At 42.2% G+C, this 22,491-nt stretch overlaps 2 protein-coding genes across 2 annotated transcripts; both read left to right on the top strand.

The window, feature by feature from the left end:
- The first annotated feature begins 5,945 nt into the window (after positions 1-5,945).
- Positions 5,946-12,096, top strand: LOC306988941 (NACHT, LRR and PYD domains-containing protein 3-like). The gene is made up of 9 exons (XM_079594168.1): positions 5,946-6,044; positions 6,413-6,520; positions 6,714-6,798; positions 7,104-7,299; positions 7,425-9,255; positions 10,575-10,745; positions 11,223-11,393; positions 11,494-11,667; positions 11,881-12,096. Exons 4-9 carry the CDS (start codon positions 7,266-7,268, stop codon positions 12,053-12,055), a joined length of 2,556 nt encoding a protein of 851 aa, XP_079450294.1. The 5' UTR covers positions 5,946-6,044; positions 6,413-6,520; positions 6,714-6,798; positions 7,104-7,265; the 3' UTR covers positions 12,056-12,096.
- A 1,452-nt stretch (positions 12,097-13,548) lies between these two features.
- LOC306988226 (ribonuclease inhibitor-like) lies at positions 13,549-22,358 on the top strand (the record flags this gene model as incomplete). Its single annotated transcript, XM_079593033.1, has 4 exons — positions 13,549-13,736; positions 13,950-14,120; positions 20,940-21,113; positions 22,145-22,358. 4 exons carry the CDS (start codon positions 13,549-13,551, stop codon positions 22,356-22,358), a joined length of 747 nt encoding a protein of 248 aa, XP_079449159.1.
- Between the last annotated feature and the right edge of the window lie 133 nt (positions 22,359-22,491).

Genomic DNA, 22,491 nt, shown 5'->3' with positions numbered 1-22,491 from the left:
GGCGGAGCAGGACGTGCAGGCGGCCAGGGCGGAGCAGGACGTGCAGGCGGCCAGGGCGGAGCAGGACGTGCAGGCGGCCAGGGCGGAGCAGGACGTGCAGGCGGCCAGGGCCCTTCGGGCGGCCATGGCGGTGTGGACCCTTCGGACGGCCATGGCGGTGTGGACCCTTCGGGCGACCATGGCGGTGTGGACCCTTCGGGTGGCCATGGGAACCGTGTCGGAAGGGCCTCCACGATCCCCTCAGAGGACTTATTGCCCCCCCCCAAAATTTTCTTGGGGAGGTCAGCACTGGACTGGACCAGCGGCGAAGAGGGCTCTGAGCTGACCGGGGCCAGCGGCGAAGGCGGTCCTGGGCTGGACGGGACCAGCGGCGAAGGCTCTGGGCTGGACGGGACCAGCGGCGAAGGCTCTGGGCTGGACGGGACCAGCGGCGAAGGCTCTGGGCTGGACGGGACCAGCGGTGCAGGAAGCTCTGGGCTGGACGGGACCAGCGGTGCAGGAAGCTCTGGGCTGGACGGGACCAGCGGTGCAGGAAGCTCTGGGCTGGACGGGACCAGCGGTGCAGGAAGCTCTGGGCTGGACGGGACCAGCGGTGCAGGAAGCTCTGGGCTGGACGGGACCAGCGGTGCAGGAAGCTCTGGGCTGGACGGGACCAGCGGTGCAGGAAGCTCTGGGCTGGACGGGACCAGCGGTGCAGGAAGCTCTGGGCTGGACGGGACCAGCGGTGCAGGAAGCTCTGGGCTGGACGGGACCAGCGGTGCAGGAAGCTCTGGGCTGGACGGGACCAGCGGTGCAGGAAGCTCTGGGCTGGACGGGACCAGCGGTGCAGGAAGCTCTGGGCTGGACGGGACCCGCGGTGCAGGAAGCTCTGGGCTGGACGGGACCAGCGGTGCAGGAAGCTCTGGGCTGGACGGGACCAGCGGTGCAGGAAGCTCTGGGCTGGACGGGACCAGCGGTGCAGGAAGCTCTGGAGTTGGAGTGGGGCTGGTGGCATCATCGACGGTGAAGGATGATCCGTTATTCCATAATACCCACTCCACATAGGCAGCAAAGTTCTCCCGAGGCCCATCTCCGGGCAGGCGTGCTTTGGCCTCAGCGTTGAGGCCTGCCCGGAAGAACATACAGAGGCTGATATCATCATAATGTACCAAAGGTACCAAGTCCAAATACCTCTGTGTGTGGGCCTCGAGAGACTGATCCTCCTGGGAAAGGAGAAGGATCTGGACGGCTGGAAGATCCATACTGTCTGGGTCGGTCAATCTGTCACGGGTATGGTGCGGATGAAGACAGGCAGACGGGTACAATACTCCAAATCAAACTTTTACTAGAATAAACTTACAAAAAGCTGGTACAGGCTGAAGGGTAACACTCAAACACAGTAACATAAACATTGACCGACAACTGAAAGGTGAAAGACAGGAACTTAAATACACAGAGGATGACGAGGGTACAACAGGTGATGACAATGAAGGATGATTAACTGATTAACTAGACAGGTGATGAAAATGAACTAATGATGATGAAGAAAACAAACAGAAAGTCCATGATAAACGTGACAATTTCGATTGTAAGTGGACACATAAAAAAGTAGACATTTAACAGCTTATGTTTTTATATTTCTTAAGTCTGTATGACCAAAAATGACGGAGTATTTTAAATCTATTTTGCTGCTATGTAAAAAAAAAACGCCGGCGCGTTTTTGGTCCCCAGAGGGTTAAACTTAACCAAATACAACAATAATTTACAGAATACAATGTCCGCTATTCTGATTTCCTCTTTATTGAACTCAGTCTGAAGCTTCCATAGATATCATATAATAAAGGCTAGATGTCTCGTCCGCCCTGCTGGCCAATGGAGGTCGATGTCCGCACACGGCGGCCATCTTGCATAGGGGGCTCGCTCACTCGTAACATTGTGTTAATGGTGCATGTACTTTTTAAATAACCATAACTTGCTCAATTTTCTACCGATTTTCAAACGGGTTGGTTTGTTATAAACGTCAGAGATGTAGTTATGACACTGCATACTTATGAATAATTATAATATTGTATATTTCAACATGTTAAAGCATCCAGAATTATAGCCACGTTAATAACGTTTGTAAGAAACCAAACCGTTTGTAAATCCGTGAAGATTTCAGCGAGATAAGAGGATTTGTGTTCGTGCAGATCACTCACCTTACATCAGATACCACAGAGCTCGCCAGAAAGCTTCCCTGTGACAAGATGGCCGCCGGGTAATGCCGTTCGAGACTCCGCCCTTAAGACATCTAGCTTTATATCAATAGTATCTGTCTGCATCCTGCAAGACTTCAAGTTACGCCCCTTCAAGTTACGTCCATTTCAAGTTACGTCCATTCAAGTTACGCCCACTTCAAGTTGCTCACTGTTTTTTCGACTTAAAGCCATAGACAGTATATAAGATGGACACAGCGACCCCATAGACTTCAACGGAGAAAAGTGAAGCCCATTTGAAGCACTCACTTCCTGATCGCCAGGCGTACTGCGCAGGCTCAAACTGAGCTTGGTGACGTGAGCAACGTGTCTGACAGCTGTCAGTCTTCTAGTCGCTGTGAAGATTTCTGTAAAAAAGATTTCATTGTAAATCTGAATAATTCCCTTCCGAATCTCGCAGAGACGGAGAGCGTGAGTATTAGCTGTCCATGAGCTAGCAGCAGGAGCAACTTTATCACTCTCTGTGGGCTTCTCCCTTGACTTTATCAGACTTTATGCCTCCACGTTCCCCCGATTGCCTGCGAGCTTCTACGCCGGTCTATACGGTAATTTCTCTACAGTGCGACAGAGAGTCGCGTGAGTTATGACGCAATCGTTAGCCTATTTTTACAAAAACGGCTTCTACGGGGCCATAACGTAAGATACAAGGTAATGGAGCCTTTTATACATTGTCGAGTTTCTTTAGAAATAAATAATGGACAAATGGAGTCTTTGGACGCCTCAGATGTAAAGTTATTCGCTGTCAAAGTGACGCAAAAATAAATGGGAGTCAATGGAGTGCTAACAGCAGGTGAAGTTCTGCTACAATGGCGGCGCCCGCGGAGGCTTCAGTTTCCGGCGGATGGATTACCCCCTTGCTTAAAGCAGCGCTGCACAGACGGTCGGTGCATGATATCAAAGTACCGCGAGAGCAATTAGAGAAAAGACAGTTCCGTATGATTTTGAATCGCTCTCGCACGAGTTTAACAGAACATACTAGAGTTGATTAAACTGACTCTTAGCTGTTCAAGAACTGAAATGCTTGTTTTGGTATACAGTAAAGCAAGCTGCAATCTGCATTAGTGCCGGATACTGATAATGTATTGCAAGAAAACCATATTGCAATGGTTCTATCAATTATTCTTCCCACCTCAACTAAAGTGTGGAGCAAGCACTAATATAACGTTTTGGAATTGGGCTTTATTTATTTATTTAAAAAAAAAAAAAAAAATAAATAATTTTAAACATCTTTTGATGTCTTATTGTATTCCTTTTTTTTTTTTTTGCTGATGATTCAATTTTGCTGATGATTAAAAATGTTGACTGATATCAACAGCACTAATGAACAGCTAAATGTACCTGACACTGACAAACAAATCTTATGATACTTTTGAGACAAATGAACAACAAGCACACTGCACACCCGTAACACAATCTTTTATTTGAAAGGCAACACAATGAGGGTTAAAGGACAAATGAAGAATTGTCACCTCGAAAGCACCACAGCTGCACAAAAAATAAAGAGGAAACAGTCGTAAACTGGTATAGAAAACAATAAATTAGACGACCTCTATGCATGTACATCTATTAGGTGACATCTTACCCATGCATTTACATTATAATTATTATAATATAATATAATATTAAATGGAAAGCGACCACTCCAGGGTGATCTACTACTGGGTCATTCTATGGAAATGTCCATTTTTCTGTCCCTAGTTACAGAAATATTACACTTAAAAGACACGTTAGGGTTACAATTTCTTTACATTTTAAAACAAAACATTGTTATTTGTAAACTTACATATTGTAAAATTATTTTAAACTTTAAATCCATTTAATTCTGCTACACTCAAAAGATAAGATTTAAAGGATTGCATCATTACTTGATTTTAACTGGTGTTCAAATATGTTCGTTATAGCAAATACATGGTTGCGCAAATGAACTAACATCATTCAAGCACACTTTTAACAAACCTGATTAAAATAAGACAATCTCCTTATTTGTTGCATTATTATTATTTTTCTGTAACTCTGACTACATGTGCTGAAAACATTTTTTTAGTGGATCTCAAAGGCTGCATTTCATAATTACAGTAGGCTAATAATAATGATAATAATAAAAAAACATTATTGTAAAACATAGGATTTAAAATGGCTGTGGTCTATTTTAATATTAAGAGTTGTTCTGCTTTATATTTTGTGAATAAGAAAGTTCAAAAAGCATTTATAAATGAAATTGAAATTTTTAAAACTTGATTCACTTTTTAAAATCACAAAAAAAAAAAAAAAAACTTTAATATTGCCAAATAAGTAAGGTAACACCAGTTACAAAAAAATGGTATAGCCTATGCGGTCTATAAATAAATACACAAAAAATATAATAAATCATTAAAGCTAGGGTAGGTAATGTTGGAGAGCTAGCCAGATTTGAAAGTGGCACCTCTTCTAAGCTCCGCCCCCTCCTGTCAGTGCTCCGTCCAAAGCTACGCCCCCCCCCACAAACATGAACGCGCATCCACATTTGGAAAAATAATAATTACCTGTCCAGCAGAAAGACCGCAACCTCGGCATCGCTTCTTAGGCCCTTCAGCTTCCTTAGTTGTCTCCACCGTTCAAATGCTGAACCAATGTTGACCCGAGTTTGTCCTCTGGCTTCATCAAGTGCCAGTTTCGTTGCAGCCTTTTCTGCCACAGACTTTCTTTTTTTAGCCTTTTTGTCAGGGCGAGTAGTTAAAAGCAAAGCTGGTATTGGTAGTTTTGGCTTCATTTTTTCTGCCATTGTGCCGCAAACTCCTGCTTAGTCGGTGTAGTGACCTAAATGTTTCCGGAAACGGTGACATGTGATTAGTGCACGCAGGGCTCTGGACGCAGTGGTGCTCGGGCACGAGACATGAAGGCATCTGATTGGTTCTTTACATTCGCACCGAATGGCAGTGATTGGTCAGAGTTTTTTCATTCCTTTTTCTGACCACATAATTTATTGACTACTATCAGAATGGAAGGACCATTTCACCCAATAAAAAAAAAAATGTTTCTGAACAGGATTACCTACCCTAGCTTTAAGCTGTCATTTATGTGTATTCATAAAGTAAAATGGTAATCTAATAATGTGGTCTAAGTTTAAACGACATCTTGCCATACCAAAAGTGTAGTTTCTGTAGAATGACCTGCATCTGTGTGACACTCAGCGAGACAGATTGACAAGCTCAAAGTTCCAAACGCTTTGCTCTGCCCTTGCTGCAATGTAAAAGGCTGCAATATTACTTATACACTTCGATTTACACGGTTATCTCTGGAAAATATTATTACCGTTGACTCTTTACGAGCTGGCATATTGCCGACAACATCTCGTTTTGAGTTTGACATATCGCGTGGTTCTGTGTGATTTGGACAACTTCAAGTTACGCCCACTTCAAGTTACACCCACTTCCTGTTACGCCCACTTCCTGTTACGCCCCTCTCTTGCAGTCCGCAGACAGACCCATCTTCTTTATATAGATATCTCTATGGAAGCTTCTTTCCAGTAACACAATTACTCAGGCAGCCACTAGAGGGCATACATTTACCAAAAAGATCATGCAACCAAACATGAATAAATCCATCTATCCAGTCATGAGAAGGACAAATACACAACTATACTGTATATAATTTCCATTTGTAACATTACACGTCATCTTCAAATAAGACTGAAGTATCTCCTGTAGTTTCTCTTTATGTCATTAGGAAAAGATCAGGCTCACATGCGTCCAGCTCTGTGTCTGTGAAGAGTGACTGTTCAAAAGATGGTGGCCAACCGAACTTCACTGAGAAAAAGACATCTATCAAAAGGTATTTTTATATTGTTTAAATTATAGAGTTATAATTTCTACACAATGTGATTAAACTTAACCAAATACAACAATAATTCACAGAATACAATGTCCGCTAGTCTGATTTCCTCTTTATTGAACTCAGTCTGAAGCTTCTTTCCAGTAACACAATTACACAGGCAGCCACTAGAGGGCATACGTTTACCAAAAAGATCATGCAACCAACATGAATAAATCCATCTATCCAGTCATGAGAAGGACAAATACACAACTATACTGTATATAATTACCATTTGTACCATTAAACGTCATCTTCAAATAAGACTGAAGTATCTCCTGTAGTGAAGTGTTTTTCTTTTCTTTTCTCTATGTTCTTTGTGTCATTAGGAAAAGATCAGGCTCACATGTGTCCAGCTCTGTGTCTGTGAAGAGTGACTGTTCAAAAGATGGTGGCCAACCAAACTTCAGTGAGGAAACACCATCACCAACCAAAAGGTATTTCATTTGTTTCTTATTTTTGGTCACAGACTGTGTTAGAAGGTGTATTGATGAATAATTATCATAAAGCTGTATAGTTAAAATATTTACCAGAGGTTTTTTTTTTTGTCTTTGCTAAAATATTTACTGGAGATTTTGGTCATATTTTTCCTGGAAATGCAGTATTTTGATTTATTTTATTTGCTAACAGGCCTCAATATGAAACATTAGATTCAGATTTCCAGACTCACAGGAAACACGAGATTTTCACAGACGATCTCCTGTGGATCTTCCAGGTAAGACAACTTTCATACATTTTCATAAATATTTAATAATTATAACAAACAACTAGATTATTTATCATGTTTTCCTGCAAAAGTAGAAATTTAATATCTAATTGTTTTTGACCATTTACTCTTCATTTTAAGAACTCATAATACGAATGAAAATGTGAGAAATGTTTATTTTGTATTTATTAATAATAACAGCTAATTAAAATGTTATGTTGATAAAAGTTTTGATTTTTTTTACTTAGATTTTTTGTAGATGTACTATTTGATTATTATTATTATTATTTATTATATTTATTTTTGCTTTGTAGGATCTTGAGAGCAAAATAATCACCTATTTGAAAAATGAGCTGGAAAGGTTTAAGAAAATATTACAAAAAGATGACACAGGATGCTTAGTGAAGGACTTTAATGAGAACAGATGCAGTATTAAAGAAGCAGCTCTTGATCTCACACTACACTACCTGAGAGAGATGAAGCAAGATGAAGCTGCTAATACTCTAGAAGGTAAGAGACTCATGACCATCTGTCAGATAACCAAAATGTAGGAGATATAATTAAAACTATCTTTAAAATTAAAAATTAATTAAAACGAACGATCTTTAACTATCTGTATTTGTTCCTGTGTTTAGATGAGCTGAACTTCATTAATCATCTAAAATGTGGCCTAAAGAAGAAGTATCAATGTGTGTTTGAAGGAATTGCAAAGCACGGTGACTCCACACTTCTGAATAACATCTACACAGATCTCTATATCACTCAGGGTTGTAGTGAACAGGTCAATACTGAACATGAGGTCAGACAGATTGAAGTTGCTTCCAGGTGCCCTGATTCACAAGAGATACCAGTTCAATGCACACATTTGTTTGAAGCATCTGAACAAGACAAGGAGATCAGAACTGTACTGACTAAAGGAGTTGCTGGCATCGGGAAATCCGTCTCTGTGCAAAAGTTTGTTCTGGATTGGGCCGAAGGAAAAGAAAATCAAGACATCAGCTTCATATTTCCACTTCCATTCAGAGAGATGAACTTAAAGGAGAAAGAAACACAAAGTTTGTTGGATCTTATAACTCAATTTTTCCCAGAAACAAAAGCACTGAACCTTACAAGAAGGAATCAATTCAAAGTTCTGTTCATCCTTGATGGATTGGATGAATGTCGCCTTCCTCTAAACTTTAAGGACAATGAGACGTGGCGTGATGTATCATCACCAGCCTCTCTGGATGTTCTCCTGACAAACCTCATCAAGGGAAATCTGTTTCCTTCTGCTCTCATCTGGATCACCACCAGACCAGCAGCTGCCAGTAAGATTCCTCCTGAATGTATCGACCGTGTGACAGAGATACGAGGATTCAATGATGCTCAAAAGGAAGAGTACTTCAAAAGAAGATTCAAGAATAAAAATCTGGCCAGTGAAATATTTGATCATGTTAAACAATCAAAGAGTCTCTTTATCATGTGCCACATCCCAGTCTTCTGCTGGATTTCAGCCACTGTTCTCCAGAACATATTTCAAGAGAAAAGAAGTAATGATGTAAAAAACATTCAGTCTGATGAAGCCTCTAAAACACTGCAGGAATCAAATACTGAAGACACTCCCAAGACTCTGACACAAATGTACACACACTTTCTCCGCTTTCAGATCCAGCAGAGCAAACGAAAGTATGATGGAGAATACACACCAGATGTTTCCTGGGATAAAGACGCCATCCTTTCACTGGGGAAACTGGCATTTCAAGAGCTGGAAAGAAACAACCTGATCTTCTATGACACAGACCTGGAATCCTGCGGTATTGATGTCTATAAAGCATCAGTGTATTCAGGAATGTGTACCCAGATCTTTAAGGAGGAAAGAGGGATCATTCTTGGTACCACTTTCTGCTTTGTACACTTGAGCATTCAAGAGTTTATTGCAGGCCTTTATGCACATCTGTTTCTAGACCTAAAGAAGAAAAGTGTGTTTGTTCAAGAGTCTACAGAACAGGAAAACAAAAATGAAATCATGTTTGATTTGCTCAAGACTGCAGTGGACAAGGCGCTCGAGAGTGATAATGGACATCTGGACCTTTTCCTTCGCTTCCTCCTCGGTCTGTCAATCCAGTCCAATCGGCGACTCTTACGAGGACTGTTGACACAGTTAGATGGCAATGACCAGAGCAAAGAGGAAATGGTTCAGTACATCAAGCAGAAATTAGAAGATAATCTGTCTCCAGAGAGATCCATCAATCTGTTCTACTGTCTGAATGAACTGAATAATCAAACTCTGGTGAAAGAGATTCAGACCCACTTTAGAGAAGGAAGTCTCTCATCTGCTGATCTTTCACCGGCCCAGTGGTCTGCTGTGGCCTTTGTGTTGTTGACATCAGAGGAGGAGATGGAGGAGTTTGAGCTTCAGAAATTCAAGAAATCAGACGAGTGTCTCTTTAGATTGTTGGAAGTTGTGAAAATCTCCAAAAAAGCTCTGTAAGTAATTTAAAGCAGAGGTCTTCAACCCGGCCATGAAGGTCCACTGCGCTACACAGTTTATATCCAACCTGCTTCATCTTGTGATTTTCAAGTAATCCTGAAGAGCTTGATTATCTGGTTCAGATGTGTTCATTAAGGTTGGAGCTAAACTCTGCTGGACACTGGGCCTCCAGGAGTCAGGTTGAAGACATGATTTAAAGACTAAAAAGTAATTCAAAAGAAAAATACATTTATCATAAACCTCTATAAGAAATATATTAATTATATACCAGATTTAAGTATACTGTGATATCTGAAGAACGACAGACAATCGTAACGCAGTACAAATGTATCACAGGCGCACCAGCCAAACTCACTCTCTAGTTCCTCGTCCGGGCTTTCAAACCCTATGAATTAACCCTATGGCGGTGCAAAATAAAGCAGCAATTCCACAACAATTATAAAGAGTCTGTATCAATACTAATGTTATTTAACCATATTCATTTACAATTTTTATGGTGAACTATACACATTTTTTACCATCTTAATAATCAATAATGTGTAAACTAGTTTTAAACAGGACATTCTGTTTTTCAACAATTGTTTTTGTAGATAAAAGAAACACAACATCATTCAAATTTATTTTTGCAAATCATATTGACATACAGCGTTTTGAGTTTGTATTCTGCTTGCATCTATTTAGTATGCATCATTATCAGGGAGTAAACTGAATTTGATCTCTTAATATCACTGTAGTTAAATATAGCTTTGTTTTTTACGTTGAGGGTTTTACAATGTCATGCCATTTCCGTTTTAGTGATTAAAATGCTGCGGCGGCTTCACAAATCTTGTCGTTTGTTCTTTTTATCTTTGTTTTTCTTCTTTTGAGAGGTATATAAGTATTTCTAGGTAGAAATAGGTGTTAAATTTACAGACGTTTGATGCAGTTCTATGGATGTTTTGCCCTCCAGATTTCTGTGTGAGTCATGTGACAAACTTTGAATACTTGTGTCGCCCACATCAAATCATCATTAACTCCCAGATTCTCCACGTCTACAGACTCATTAAGAAAGTTAAATCAAACTAAACTCCTTTTCATTAAAGATGACATTTACTTTATTCAATCGTTTTTGTTTGTTTGTTTGTTTATTTGTTTGTTTGTTTGTTTGTTTGTTTTTATGTAGCAGAATGAGAAAAGCTGTATTGTCAGTGTAGCCCACCACCCTAGAGTATATTTATTGTTTGTCTAAAATTACTAAATGGATTTTTAAAATATTTGTATAGCAAATCCATTGTTTGTATAAAATGTTACTTTATTTCTAAATTATTTCTTGTAGGTTAAACGATTGTGACTTAACAGACAAAAGCTGTTCAAGTCTGGCTAAAGCTCTCGAATCGGATAACAATCTGGAAGAGCTGAATATGAGCAATAATAATCTACAGAGTTCAGGAGTAATTCATCTCTGCTCTGGACTGAAGAGTGTAAAGTGTAAACTGGAGATACTGAGGTAAGTTGTGTGACAGCAGACAAAAGGTGTGATTTAGATATCCTTTACCAAGTTTGTGTGAATAATAGATTTCAATACCATAAGGTAATTAACATAAATTGTGACGACTAAAAATTAGTTTACCAATATACTATCTACTTTGTTTATCACCATAAAAACCATAATGAATTAATGAAACCTACAAAATTTGATTTTTGATTTGCTAGTTGTAGATCTGCTCTGCTTTTTTAATATTGTAGAAGCTACGTGAATTATAGCATAGCAACATGATTGTGGCAAGGTCCAAATGAAAAGAGATTAATAATAAGAATCATGAAAGATTGCAATATCCAGCTAACTGTATCTGAACTAATCATGAGACATGAAACTATGAGTCTGTAAAACTCACTCCCTGGCCTCGAGAGGCACTAGCATGCTTCTCATACTGGTGAAGCTGGTTTGAATCAAATACATTGGCAATTTTATTTATTTTTTCAGACTCAGCCAGTGTGCGGTAACAGAGGAATGCTGTTCAGCTCTGGCTTCAGTTCTCAGTTCAGACTCCAGCAGTCTGAAGGATCTTGACCTGAGCAATAATAATCTGAAGGATTCGGGAGCAAAGCGGTTCTCTGACGGACTGAAGGAGAACTGTAAACTGGAGAAACTCAGGTGAGTTGATAATGTTAGACTCTAACTCTATTGTGTCTAACACTGGGCATTTCGTTTGTCTTTATATTCAGTGATATAATCTCTATATGCTTTTCTGTAGACTTTCAGACTGCAGCATCACAGAAGAAGGTTTTAAAGCTCTGGCTTCAGCTCTGAGATCAAACCCTTCACACCTGATAGAGCTGGATCTCACAGGAAATGATCCTGGACAATCAGGAGTGAAGGAGCTCGATGATTTACTACAGGATCCAGACTGTCAACTGAAGACACTGAGGTGAGATGTGATGAAATAACACAACATACATTATATGCAGCCAAATTATTTATAGAAATATTATTTCAATAATACAATAATCTACATAATATGTTGTCACATCAAAGTTGACTGCATGATTCCAAGACTAAAATCGTATAAAATTGGATTTTGTCATTACACCAAGTTTAGTTAAGAATTTATCTGAATCGTTCTTCATCTTCTCTTCTGCAGGTTTTTGGGTCCTGCTGCAGATGAAGCCTGTCAGTATGTGAGAGGAATTGTGGGTAAACACCCGTTACTCCTGAGAGAGCTGAATCTGAGTGGTCGTGAACTAGGAGACACACGAGTGAATCAGATCTCTGCTCTTCTGCAGGATAAACACTGTCAACTCAACACACTGAAGTGAGTATTTCACATGGTTAAAATCTGTATTTTTATTACCTTTAATAGTAATGTTACAGTAGCTGGTAGTGCTATTTCCTCATTTGATTGAGTCAGGGGCGATTGACAGACACAAAACCACAGTAAATTGATTTTAATAATTAAAATCTAAAATTAATAATAATATTAATAATAATCATATTTGTAGGTAGGAATAGGTGTAAAATTTACAGACGTTTGATGCAGTTCTATGGATGTTTTGCCCTCCAGATTTCTGTGTGAGTCATGTGACAAACTTTGAATACTTGTGTCGCCCACATCAAATCATCATTAACTCCCAGATTCTCCACGTCTACAGACTCATTAAGAAAGTTAAATCAAACTAAACTCCTTTTCATTAAAGATGACATTTACTTTATTCAATTGTGTTTGTTTGTTTGTTTGTTTGTTTTTATGTAGCAGAATGAGAAAAGCTGTATTGTTAGTGTAGCCCACCACCCTAGAGTATATTTATTGTTTGTCTAAAATTACTAAATGGATTTTTAAAATATTTGTATAGCAAATCCATTGTTTGTATAAAATGTTACTTTATTTCTAAATTATTTCTTGTAGGTTAAACGATTGTGACTTAACAGACAAAAGCTGTTCAAGTCTGGCTAAAGTTCTCGGATCAGATAACAATCTGGAAGAGCTGAATATGAACAATAATAATCTACAGAGTTCAGGAATAATTCATCTCTGCTCTGGACTGAAGAGTGTAAAGTGTAAACTGGAGATACTGAGGTAAGTTGTGTGACAGCAGACAAAAGGTGTGATTTAGATATCCTTTACCAAGTGTGTGTAAATAATAGATTTCAATACCATAAGTTAATTAACATAAATTGTGACGACTAAAAATTTGTTTACCAATATACTATCTACTTTGTTTATCACCATAAAGACCATAATGAATTAATGAAACCTACAAAATTTGATTTTTGATTTGCTAGTTGTAGATCTGCTCTGCTTTATTTTATAGTGCAGAAGCCACATAAATTATAACATAGCAAAATGATTGTGGCAAGGTCCAAATGAAAAGAGATTAAGAATAAGAATCATGAAAGATTGCAATATCCAGCTAACTGTATCTGAACTAATCATGAGACATGAAACTATGAGTCTGTAAAACTCACTCCCTGGCCTCGAGAGGCGCTAGCATGCTTCTCATACTGGTGAAGCTGGTTTGAATCAAATACATTGGCAATTTTATTTATTTTTTCAGACTCAGCCAGTGTGCGGTAACAGAGGAATGCTGTTCAGCTCTGGCTTCAGTTCTCAGTTCAGACTCCAGCAGTCTGAAGGATCTTGACCTGAGCAATAATAATCTGAAGGATTCGGGAGCAAAGCGGTTCTCTGACGGACTGAAGGAGAACTGTAAACTGGAGAAACTCAGGTGAGTTGATAATGTTAGACTCTTACTCTATTGTGTCTAACACTGGGCATTTCGTTTGTCTTTATATTCAGTGATATAATCTCTATATGCTTTTCTGTAGACTTTCAGACTGCAGCATCACAGAAGAAGGTTATAAAGCTCTGGCTTCAGCTCTGAGATCAAACCCTTCACACCTGATAGAACTGGATCTCACAGGAAATGATCCTGGACAATCAGGAGTGAAGGAGCTCGATGATTTACTACAGGATCCAGACTGTCAACTGAAGACACTGAGGTGAGATGTGATGAAATAACACAACATACATTATATGCAGCCAAATTATTTATAGAAATATTATTTCAATAATACAATAATCTACATAATATGTTGTTACATCAAACCTGACTGCATGATTCCAAGACTAAAATCATGTAAAATTGGATTTTGTCATTACACCAAGTTTAGTTAAGAATTTATCTGAATCGTTCTTCATCTTCTCTTCTGCAGGTTTTTGGGTCCTGCTGCAGATGAAGCCTGTCAGTATGTGAGAGGAATTGTGGGTAAACACCCGTTACTCCTGAGAGAGCTGAATCTGAGTGGTCGTGAACTAGGAGACACACGAGTGAATCAGATCTCTGCTCTTCTGCAGGATAAACACTGTCAACTCAACACACTGAAGTGAGTATTTCACATGGTTAAAATCTGTATTTTTATTACCTTTAATAGTAATGTTACAGTAGCTGCTAGTGCTATTTCCTCATTTGATTGAGTCAGGGGCGATTGACAGACACAAAACCACAGTAAATTGATTTTAATAATTATTTCAGTTTTTGACTGTTGAAGGAAACATTAGATTATTCTGATATATTTTTTATTCAGTTAATATGTGTAGTGATTTTCAAATGACAAACTACTATCAGACATGACCAGGGGTGTAGTTTGTGGAGGGGATGGGGGAGGTAAACCCCCCAATAACCAAAACAAGCAAGCAATATTTATAGCTTACCATGGTTAATGTAAACATAGAATCGGGCCATTTATTATATACATCGCGCGTTCAGAGATTTTATAAGCACAATGTTCCCGTACGAATCAAACGGACCAATTATCTGTGTATTATGACTGAAGTCCGGTTTATTTGACTGTGTGCATGAGTGCCGCTCGCGAATCACTGCTACTCTACGAGCGTTCACCAATGCGCTACAAAAGTGTGATAAGATTCGCTCGAGCCGTTCCTATCTCGAAGCTGGTGATAAAATGTGCAACCCATTTGAGTTCTATTGAGAATTTACCACTTTAAAACACAATGGAGAAAGTCAAACATGATCTAAAACAGCCACAAAACCAAAAAGAGGAGAAAACATCATCCTGCACCAACATAAATTTGTCATGGGCGAACAAAGCAGGAAGCAAATGCAGGTACTCAAAGTGTTTATTAGGGTTAGATCAGGTCACAAGAACACAACAGAAAGTAAGGGCGGCGACTCAGGCTCGTGCAGGGACTTGATGGTCTGTGGTGCGCTGGTGCAGTGAAGAATCCCGATCCGGAGCTGGAGTGCGGTGAACCCAGTGACGAAGAACACGAACGGCAGGAAGACAAGGCAAGACGAACACTGACACGGCAACTCCACGGGCAGAACAGACACGGCAACAGACAGGACCTCAACAAACAATCCGACACTGGAACAGAGAATGGAGTGAGTATAAATAGGGCACGGAAATGAACAGCAGCTGTGACGGTGAGCATGATGATGATGATTATCAGCTGGAGCGCTGACGGACACGTGAGCGGGACAACGCCCACTCACACATAAACAAACATAGACACGAGACGAGAAGGAAACAATGTCTTCAACAACCGTGACAGTACCCCCTCCTCTAGGAACGCCTCACGGCGTTCCCAGACTCCCTTACCTGTCGATTGTAGTCATCGATAAGAGAGTGATCCAGGATGTCACGAGCTGGAACCCAACTTCTCTCCTCCGGACCGTAACCTTCCCAGTCCACCAGGTACTGGAATCCGCGTCCCCTCCGCCTAGAGTCCAGAATGCGACGGACCGAATAGGATGGTTCCCCATCTACGAGTCGCGGCGGTGGGGGAACCGGGGCAGGCGGATTAATGCGAGAAAAAAAAACGGGTTTAATTTTGGACACATGGAATACCGGATGGATTCTCCTGTACTCCTGAAGATTGAGGCGGACTGCCACCGGACTAATGATTTTGGTGACAGAAAACGGGCCAATGAATTTAGGAGCCAATTTATTGGATACGGAGCGGAGCGGAATGTTCTTTGTAGAAAGCCACACTTTGGAACCGACGACATATACGGGAGGCCTACGCCGGTGGCGATCGGCTTTGGCCTTGGTGCGCGCCCCCACTTGGAGTAAAGTCTCCCGGGCTCTAGTCCAAGTGCGGTGACACCTCTGGACGAAGGCGTGGGCGGAGGGGACCGCGACTTCGGATTCCAGACTAGGAAAAACAGGTGGCTGGTACCCTACACTACACTCAAAAGGAGATAGGCCCGTAGCTGACACTGGCAATGAATTGTGGGCGTACTCCACCATAGGCAGTTGTTGGCTCCAGGAGGAAGGATTCCTGGCAACCGTACATCGCAAGGTTCTCTCCAGGTCTTGGTTGGCTCTCTCAGTTTGACCATTGCTCTGGGGGTGAAACCCAGAAGACAGGCTGACCGTCGCCCCCAGCAACCTACAAAACTCTCGCCAAAATTTGGACACAAATTGGGGACCCCTGTCGGAAACCACGTCTGTCGGGAGGCCATGTAACCGAAAGACGTGATTAACGACTGCAACCGCTGTCTCCTTGGCTGAGGGTAATTTGGGCAAGGGAACAAAGTGGGCTGCCTTCGAGAATCGGTCCACCACGGTTAAAACTACCGTGTTACCCTGGGAGGGTGGGAGGGCGGTAACAAAATCTAGAGCGATATGGGACCAGGGTCTCGAAGGCACCGACAGCGGTTGGAGTAACCCATCTGGGGGTCGATTGGACGACTTGCCAATAGCACAAACTGAGCAAGCCAAAACAAAATCGTGAACGTCGCGAGCCATAAGCGGCCACCAGAATCGTTGCTTGACCAAATAGAGGGTGCGACCAACTCCTGGATGACAGGCTAGACTAGAAGAATGGCCCCACCGAATAACGTCTGGCCGTAGTTCCTCCGGCACAAATAAGCGGTTCGGTGGACACCGGATCGGAGGTGTTACCCCTTCTAGAGCCCTCTTGACTCTCGATTCGACCTCCCATGTGAGCGTAGAGATAATTAGGGTCTCAGGAAAAATCCGCTCGGGAGTAGGTGCGTGTTCGGATCTATCAAAAATACGCGACAAAGAATCGGGTTTGATGTTTTTGGAACCCGGACGATACGAGAGGGTAAAATCAAAACGGCCGAAAAAAAGTGCCCACCGAGCCTGCCTGGAGTTCAACCTTTTGGCGGACCTAATGTACTCCAGATTCTTATGATCCGTCCAGACGATAAAGGGTACCCCGGACCCCTCTAACCAATGACGCCATTCTTCCAAGGCTAACTTGACCGCCAACAACTCCCTGTTGCCAATGTCGTAATTTCGTTCAGCTGGTGATAAGCGATGAGATAAAAACGCGCACGGATGCATCTTGTTGTCTGAAGGTAAGCGTTGTGAGAGAACTGCACCTACCCCCACCTCTGACGCGTCGACCTCTACCACAAACTGACGTGAGGAATCAGGGGCGATTAAAATGGGAGCCGAAACAAAGCGGCTCTTGAGGTTGGAAAAAGCAGTTTCGGCTGCTTCCGACCACCTGAACGCAGTTCTGGGAGAGGTCAAGGCAGTCAGAGGTGCGGCTAGTTGGCTAAAGTTGCGAATAAAACGCCGGTAGAAATTGGCGAACCCCAAAAACCTCTGTAGGGCCTTACGGGAATCTGGGTTTGGCCACTCCACCACAGCCTTAACTTTGTCAGGATCCACACGCATACCTTCAGCCGACACGATGTGTCCTAAGAAAGGGACCGACTGTGCATGAAAAGCGCATTTCTCCGCCTTGACAAAAAGCCCATTCTCTAGCAACCTTTGGAGAACCCGTCGGACGTGCTGCACGTGCTCCTGGAGAGACGAGGAAAAGATCAGAATGTCATCCAGGTAAACATAAATAAACTGATCGATCATGTCTCGCAGCACGTCATTGACGAGCGCCTGGAAGACTGCGGGACTGTTGGACAACCCGAAAGGCATGACCAAGTATTCAAAGTGCCCCCTAGGGGTGTTGAAAGCAGTCTTCCATTCATCCCCCTTCCTGATGCGGACCAAATGATAAGCATTGCGTAAATCCAGTTTTGTGAAGATGGATGCTCCCTGCAACCTCTCAAAGGCTGAAGACATCAGCGGCAAAGGATACGTATTCTTTACCGTGATGTTGTTCAGCCCCCGGTAATCAATGCAAGGTCGCAGCGATCCATCCTTCTTCCCCACAAAAAAGAACCCCGCCCCCGCTGGAGATGAGGAAGGTTGGATGAACCCGGATGCTAGAGAATCAGAAATATATTTCTCCATAGCCTCTCTCTCTGGAACCGAGAGCGAATAAATCTTGCCCTTAGGCGGAGACTTACCTGACATTAACTCTATAGCACAGTCATAGGGACGGTGCGGAGGGAGAGAAGCAGCCCTTGACTTACTGAACACTTCCCCCAGGTCACGATACTCCGCGGGCACGTTTGATAAATCCACTGCTTCCTCCTGAAACACAGGGACAGAGACAACAGAACAGGCAGACACAAGACAAGACTTATGACACTCAGTGCTCCAGGCTGATATAGTTCCTTGTTTCCAGTCAATGCGGGGGTTGTGTTGATGGAGCCAGGGGTGACCCAAGACAACGGGTGTGTGGTGTGAATCTACGATGAAGAATGATATTGTCTCTGCGTGATTCCCTGAGGTGATGAGCGTGATGTTCTCGGTGGTCTGGGAGATGGTAGGTAGTGACTGTCCATTGAGTGCATGTACGGTGATTCTCTGAGGAAGTGTTCTGAGTGGAACTTGAAGCTGTAGTGCAAAGGTGCGGTCCATGAAATTATCTTCAGCTCCGGAATCCACCAGTGCGGTGCAGTGGTGATCGTGGACAGACCATCTAAGTCTCCCCGGGAGGATGGTGGATGAAGATGAGGACTTTGCGGCGGAGATCCCACCCGATAGTAGCCTCATGCTTACTATCGGGCTTGGCCTTTTACCGGGCAGTTGTTAGCAAAATGTCCCGCTCCCCCGCAGTACAGGCAAAGGCCAAGGGACCTCCGCCTCTCCTTTTCCTCCCGGGAAAGCCGGGCTCGACCCACCTGCATGGGCTCGGGATCGGAGGGACCGGCCGCGTCCATACCGCTGGACCACTGATGTTCTACTCCCCCACAACGCAGGCTGGATGGAGCGCGTGGTCCGACCCGAGCTAGTCGAGCGTCCACCCTCAGAGCCAGGTCGATAAGTCCATCCAGTGAGGGAGGCAGGTCCAGGGCGTAGATCTCCCTCTGGACGCGGTCGGCCAGCCCATGCAGGAACCTATCCCACTGCGCTTCCTCGTTCCAGCGACACTCGGCCGCCAGGGTTTTGAACTCGATAGCATAATCCGAAACAGATCGCTCCCGCTGATGAAGTTCAGACAAAACCCTGGCAGCCTCTCTCCCCGCGACCGCACGATCGAAAACACGTCTCATTTCCGAGGAGAGCTCCTGGAACGAGGAACAGCACGACTCCTGGTTCTCCCACACCGCCGTCCCCCATAGTGCCGCTCTCCCAGTCAGTAAAGTCAGCACAAACGCCACCTTAGTTTCTTCTCTCTCGAAGGTGCGGGGTTGGAGGGCGAAATGCATGCCGCATCGAGTCAAAAACGGCCGGCAAAGGTTAGACTCACCCGCGTATGGCTCAGGAGTTGGGAGGCGAGGTTCAAACTGGGAGGCGGGCATCGGTGGTATGGGAGGGACGGGCGGTGCGGCTGGCGCAGCGGGAGGTTGCAGATGTTGAAATCGCTGGGTCAGCTCGGACACCTGCGAGACGAGAGCCTGAATCGCACGCGCCGCTTCCCCCTGATGACGGTCCTGTGCGTCCATCCTTTGGATACTTGCACGAACAAAATCGTCCATCGTTGCTGCGGCACCACCTGCTGCTTCCATGGAATGGTCGGATTGTTCTGTCATGGGCGAACAAAGCAGGAAGCAAATGCAGGTACTCAAAGTGTTTATTAGGGTTAGATCAGGTCACAAGAACACAACAGAAAGTAAGGGCGGCGACTCAGGCTCGTGCAGGGACTTGATGGTCTGTGGTGCGCTGGTGCAGTGAAGAATCCCGATCCGGAGCTGGAGTGCGGTGAACCCAGTGACGAAGAACACGAACGGCAGGAAGACAAGGCAAGACGAACACTGACACGGCAACTCCACGGGCAGAACAGACACGGCAACAGACAGGACCTCAACAAACAATCCGACACTGGAACAGAGAATGGAGTGAGTATAAATAGGGCACGGAAATGAACAGCAGCTGTGACGGTGAGCATGATGATGATGATTATCAGCTGGAGCGCTGACGGACACGTGAGCGGGACAACGCCCACTCACACATAAACAAACATAGACACGAGACGAGAAGGAAACAATGTCTTCAACAACCGTGACAAAATTAGAAAGCTTTTTAAACAACTCATGACCACTCTTACTAGAATTTATCAAATTCTATTGTATTTATTGTGGTAAATTTTGACTAACTTGTAGAATTTGCAATAGATTATCTGTTAAGAGAATAGATTTTTCACTAAAGATTTACATAACAACTGTGGCATGTGTATAGTTTCTGAATGTGTAGGTTACTATTTTTCATTGCAAATGCTATAGATAAAAATAGAAAGATAAAAAGTTAACATTGGCCTTATGGTAATGAGGAGACATAAATGATCTTACCTGTGAGTATGTACTTATGTAATAAATGTGAATAGTTAAACAATTACCAGAACAACCTTTTAGGCCAAGTACAAGTTAGAATCAAGAGTACCTTCTTGAATTATTAACTAAACAATTTGTGTTTTCTGCTAATAATGACAAATATTAGGAAAAACCTGGCTTTCAGATATGCCAAGAGATGACAGGAAATTAAAATTTTCAATATAAGAACATTTTAAGTAAGTTAGTTTGACCTACCATGGCATATTGATTTAGAAAATTCTGTCAAACGGATAAGTAGCTTAAATAAAATAAAATGCATTATTATCCTATGTAAACAAATAATTGTTAACTATTACTTTATTGCAGTTATGTTATCAATGCATGTGTGGATTATACCACAAAAAACTATTTTGCAAAAACAAACAAACAAATAAGTAAATCTCATGAGAGAGCATGCCCCGGGACCCGCTAAACGGTTGACACTTGAACTCCTCCCAATGTTCAAACCAAAACTACGCCCTTGCACAAAAAAAATGAGTGGGCCATCATAGATCTGAGTCGCTTTCTTTTCTCTTTCTGTCTTCAGTCTGTGTGGATGCAGTATAACGGAGGAACAGTGTGTCATCCTGACTTCAGCTCTGAAATCAAACCCATCACACCTGAGAGATCTGGACCTCAATGAGAATAAACTAGGAGACTCTGGAGTGAAAAACCTCAGTGATCTACTGATGAACCCAGAATGCAAGCTGGGAAATCTAAAGTTGGTAACATTTTACTGTACAGCAGTTACTGTGTTGATTAAAGTTTACGGTTTAGTTTATTTTAAGACAGCAAGTAATAGTGTTTATAGCTATGCACCTTCTGTTACACTTTATTTTAAATGTTTTTTAACTAGTTAGTAATAAATCTTCGTGTACCAGTATATATTTAAATTTATCTCACAAACTCATTTTCATAGTGTAGCCAAGTCAATAGAGGGGGGGGGGCGCTGCTGAGGGTATTTATATTAGTCATACAAGTGTGGTGTGGAAAGAGCTTTTGGTGTGTATTTGTGCATTTAGTGTGCTGTGTACGAATTTTGTAATTTGTTTTTTGGGGGATTTTGTATTTATTTATTTTGTGTGTATTTTCTTTTTCTTAAAAGTGTTGAAACCCTCTAGTCCTTTGGGATCTCCTGCCCATGTAAAATTGAAGTGGCATAGTCAAAAGCGATTAAAAAGTACCTCTATAGCCCCATCACAATAGACATACAATTCAATATGTTGTTTAACCTGCCTAAGGTCTATTGCGTTAAAGTTTAAGAATTTGACAATGTACTGATTGTGTAACTTTCGTTCTGTAGAAATCTGCTACGATAAAGAGTAAATACAACTGACAAAATATATTGTTGAAAAATTATAGAGAAGAATCAACATCTTCCAGCACACAGAACTAGTGTGACAGCCTTAAAAACAGAGTATCAGAAATTAAAATCCCTGATGTAGCATTTCAGTTTGTCTGTTCTCTTTCTGTCTTCAGTCTGCGTGAATGCAGTATTACAGAGGAACAGTGTCTCGTCCTGACTTCAGCTCTGAAATCAAACCCATCACACCTGAGAGTGCTGAACCTCAATAAGAATCAAATAAAAAACACAGGAGTGAATCACTTATGTGACGTACTGAAGGATTCACACTGTAAACTGGAGTCATTGTGGTGAGGAAGAATAATTTAATCTAAACGAAAGGCAAAATAGTTTTGGTATTTGATTGAAACAGAATTAAGACTTTGTTTGTCTTATTTCTCCCAATGTAGGTTAGGTTTCTGTGATATGACGGATGAAGGTTGTTCTGCTGTGACTTCAGCTCTGAAATCAAACCCATCACACCTGAGAGACCTGAACCTGAGCGGGAATGAAATAAGAAACACAGGAGTGAATCACTTATGTGACGTACTGAAGGATTCACACTGTAAACTGGAGAGATTGTGGTCAGTAACATTCACATGCATCAATCATACAGTTGGTTGACAACCAGAATAATACTTTTACCGCCGCCATTTCCACAGTGGTAAAATTGGGGATGTGTATTTGCTGCATTTTACCGCTAAGAGGCGCTATAATCACAGACTTTAAAAAGTGTCAGTTTATTCTCTCTATTGCA

Source organism: Phoxinus phoxinus (genome assembly GCF_949152265.1).
Source record: "Phoxinus phoxinus genome assembly, chromosome: 20".
In the NCBI taxonomy this organism is placed as follows: Eukaryota; Metazoa; Chordata; class Actinopteri; order Cypriniformes; family Leuciscidae; genus Phoxinus; species Phoxinus phoxinus.
The sequence above is the reverse complement of the archived record's forward strand: the minus strand, read 5'-3'. Positions and strand labels throughout refer to the sequence as shown.

Bases quoted from the DNA above. Each gene is read 5' to 3' on its own strand.
- LOC306988941 (XM_079594168.1), top strand. From the start codon at position 7,266: ATGAAGCAAGATGAAGCTGCTAATACTCTAGAAG. The intron at 7,300-7,424 runs GTAAGAGACTCA...TCCTGTGTTTAG, and splicing joins AGCTGCTAATACTCTAGAAG to ATGAGCTGAACTTCATTAAT. The intron at 10,746-11,222 runs GTAAGTTGTGTG...TTATTTTTTCAG, and splicing joins TGTAAACTGGAGATACTGAG to ACTCAGCCAGTGTGCGGTAA.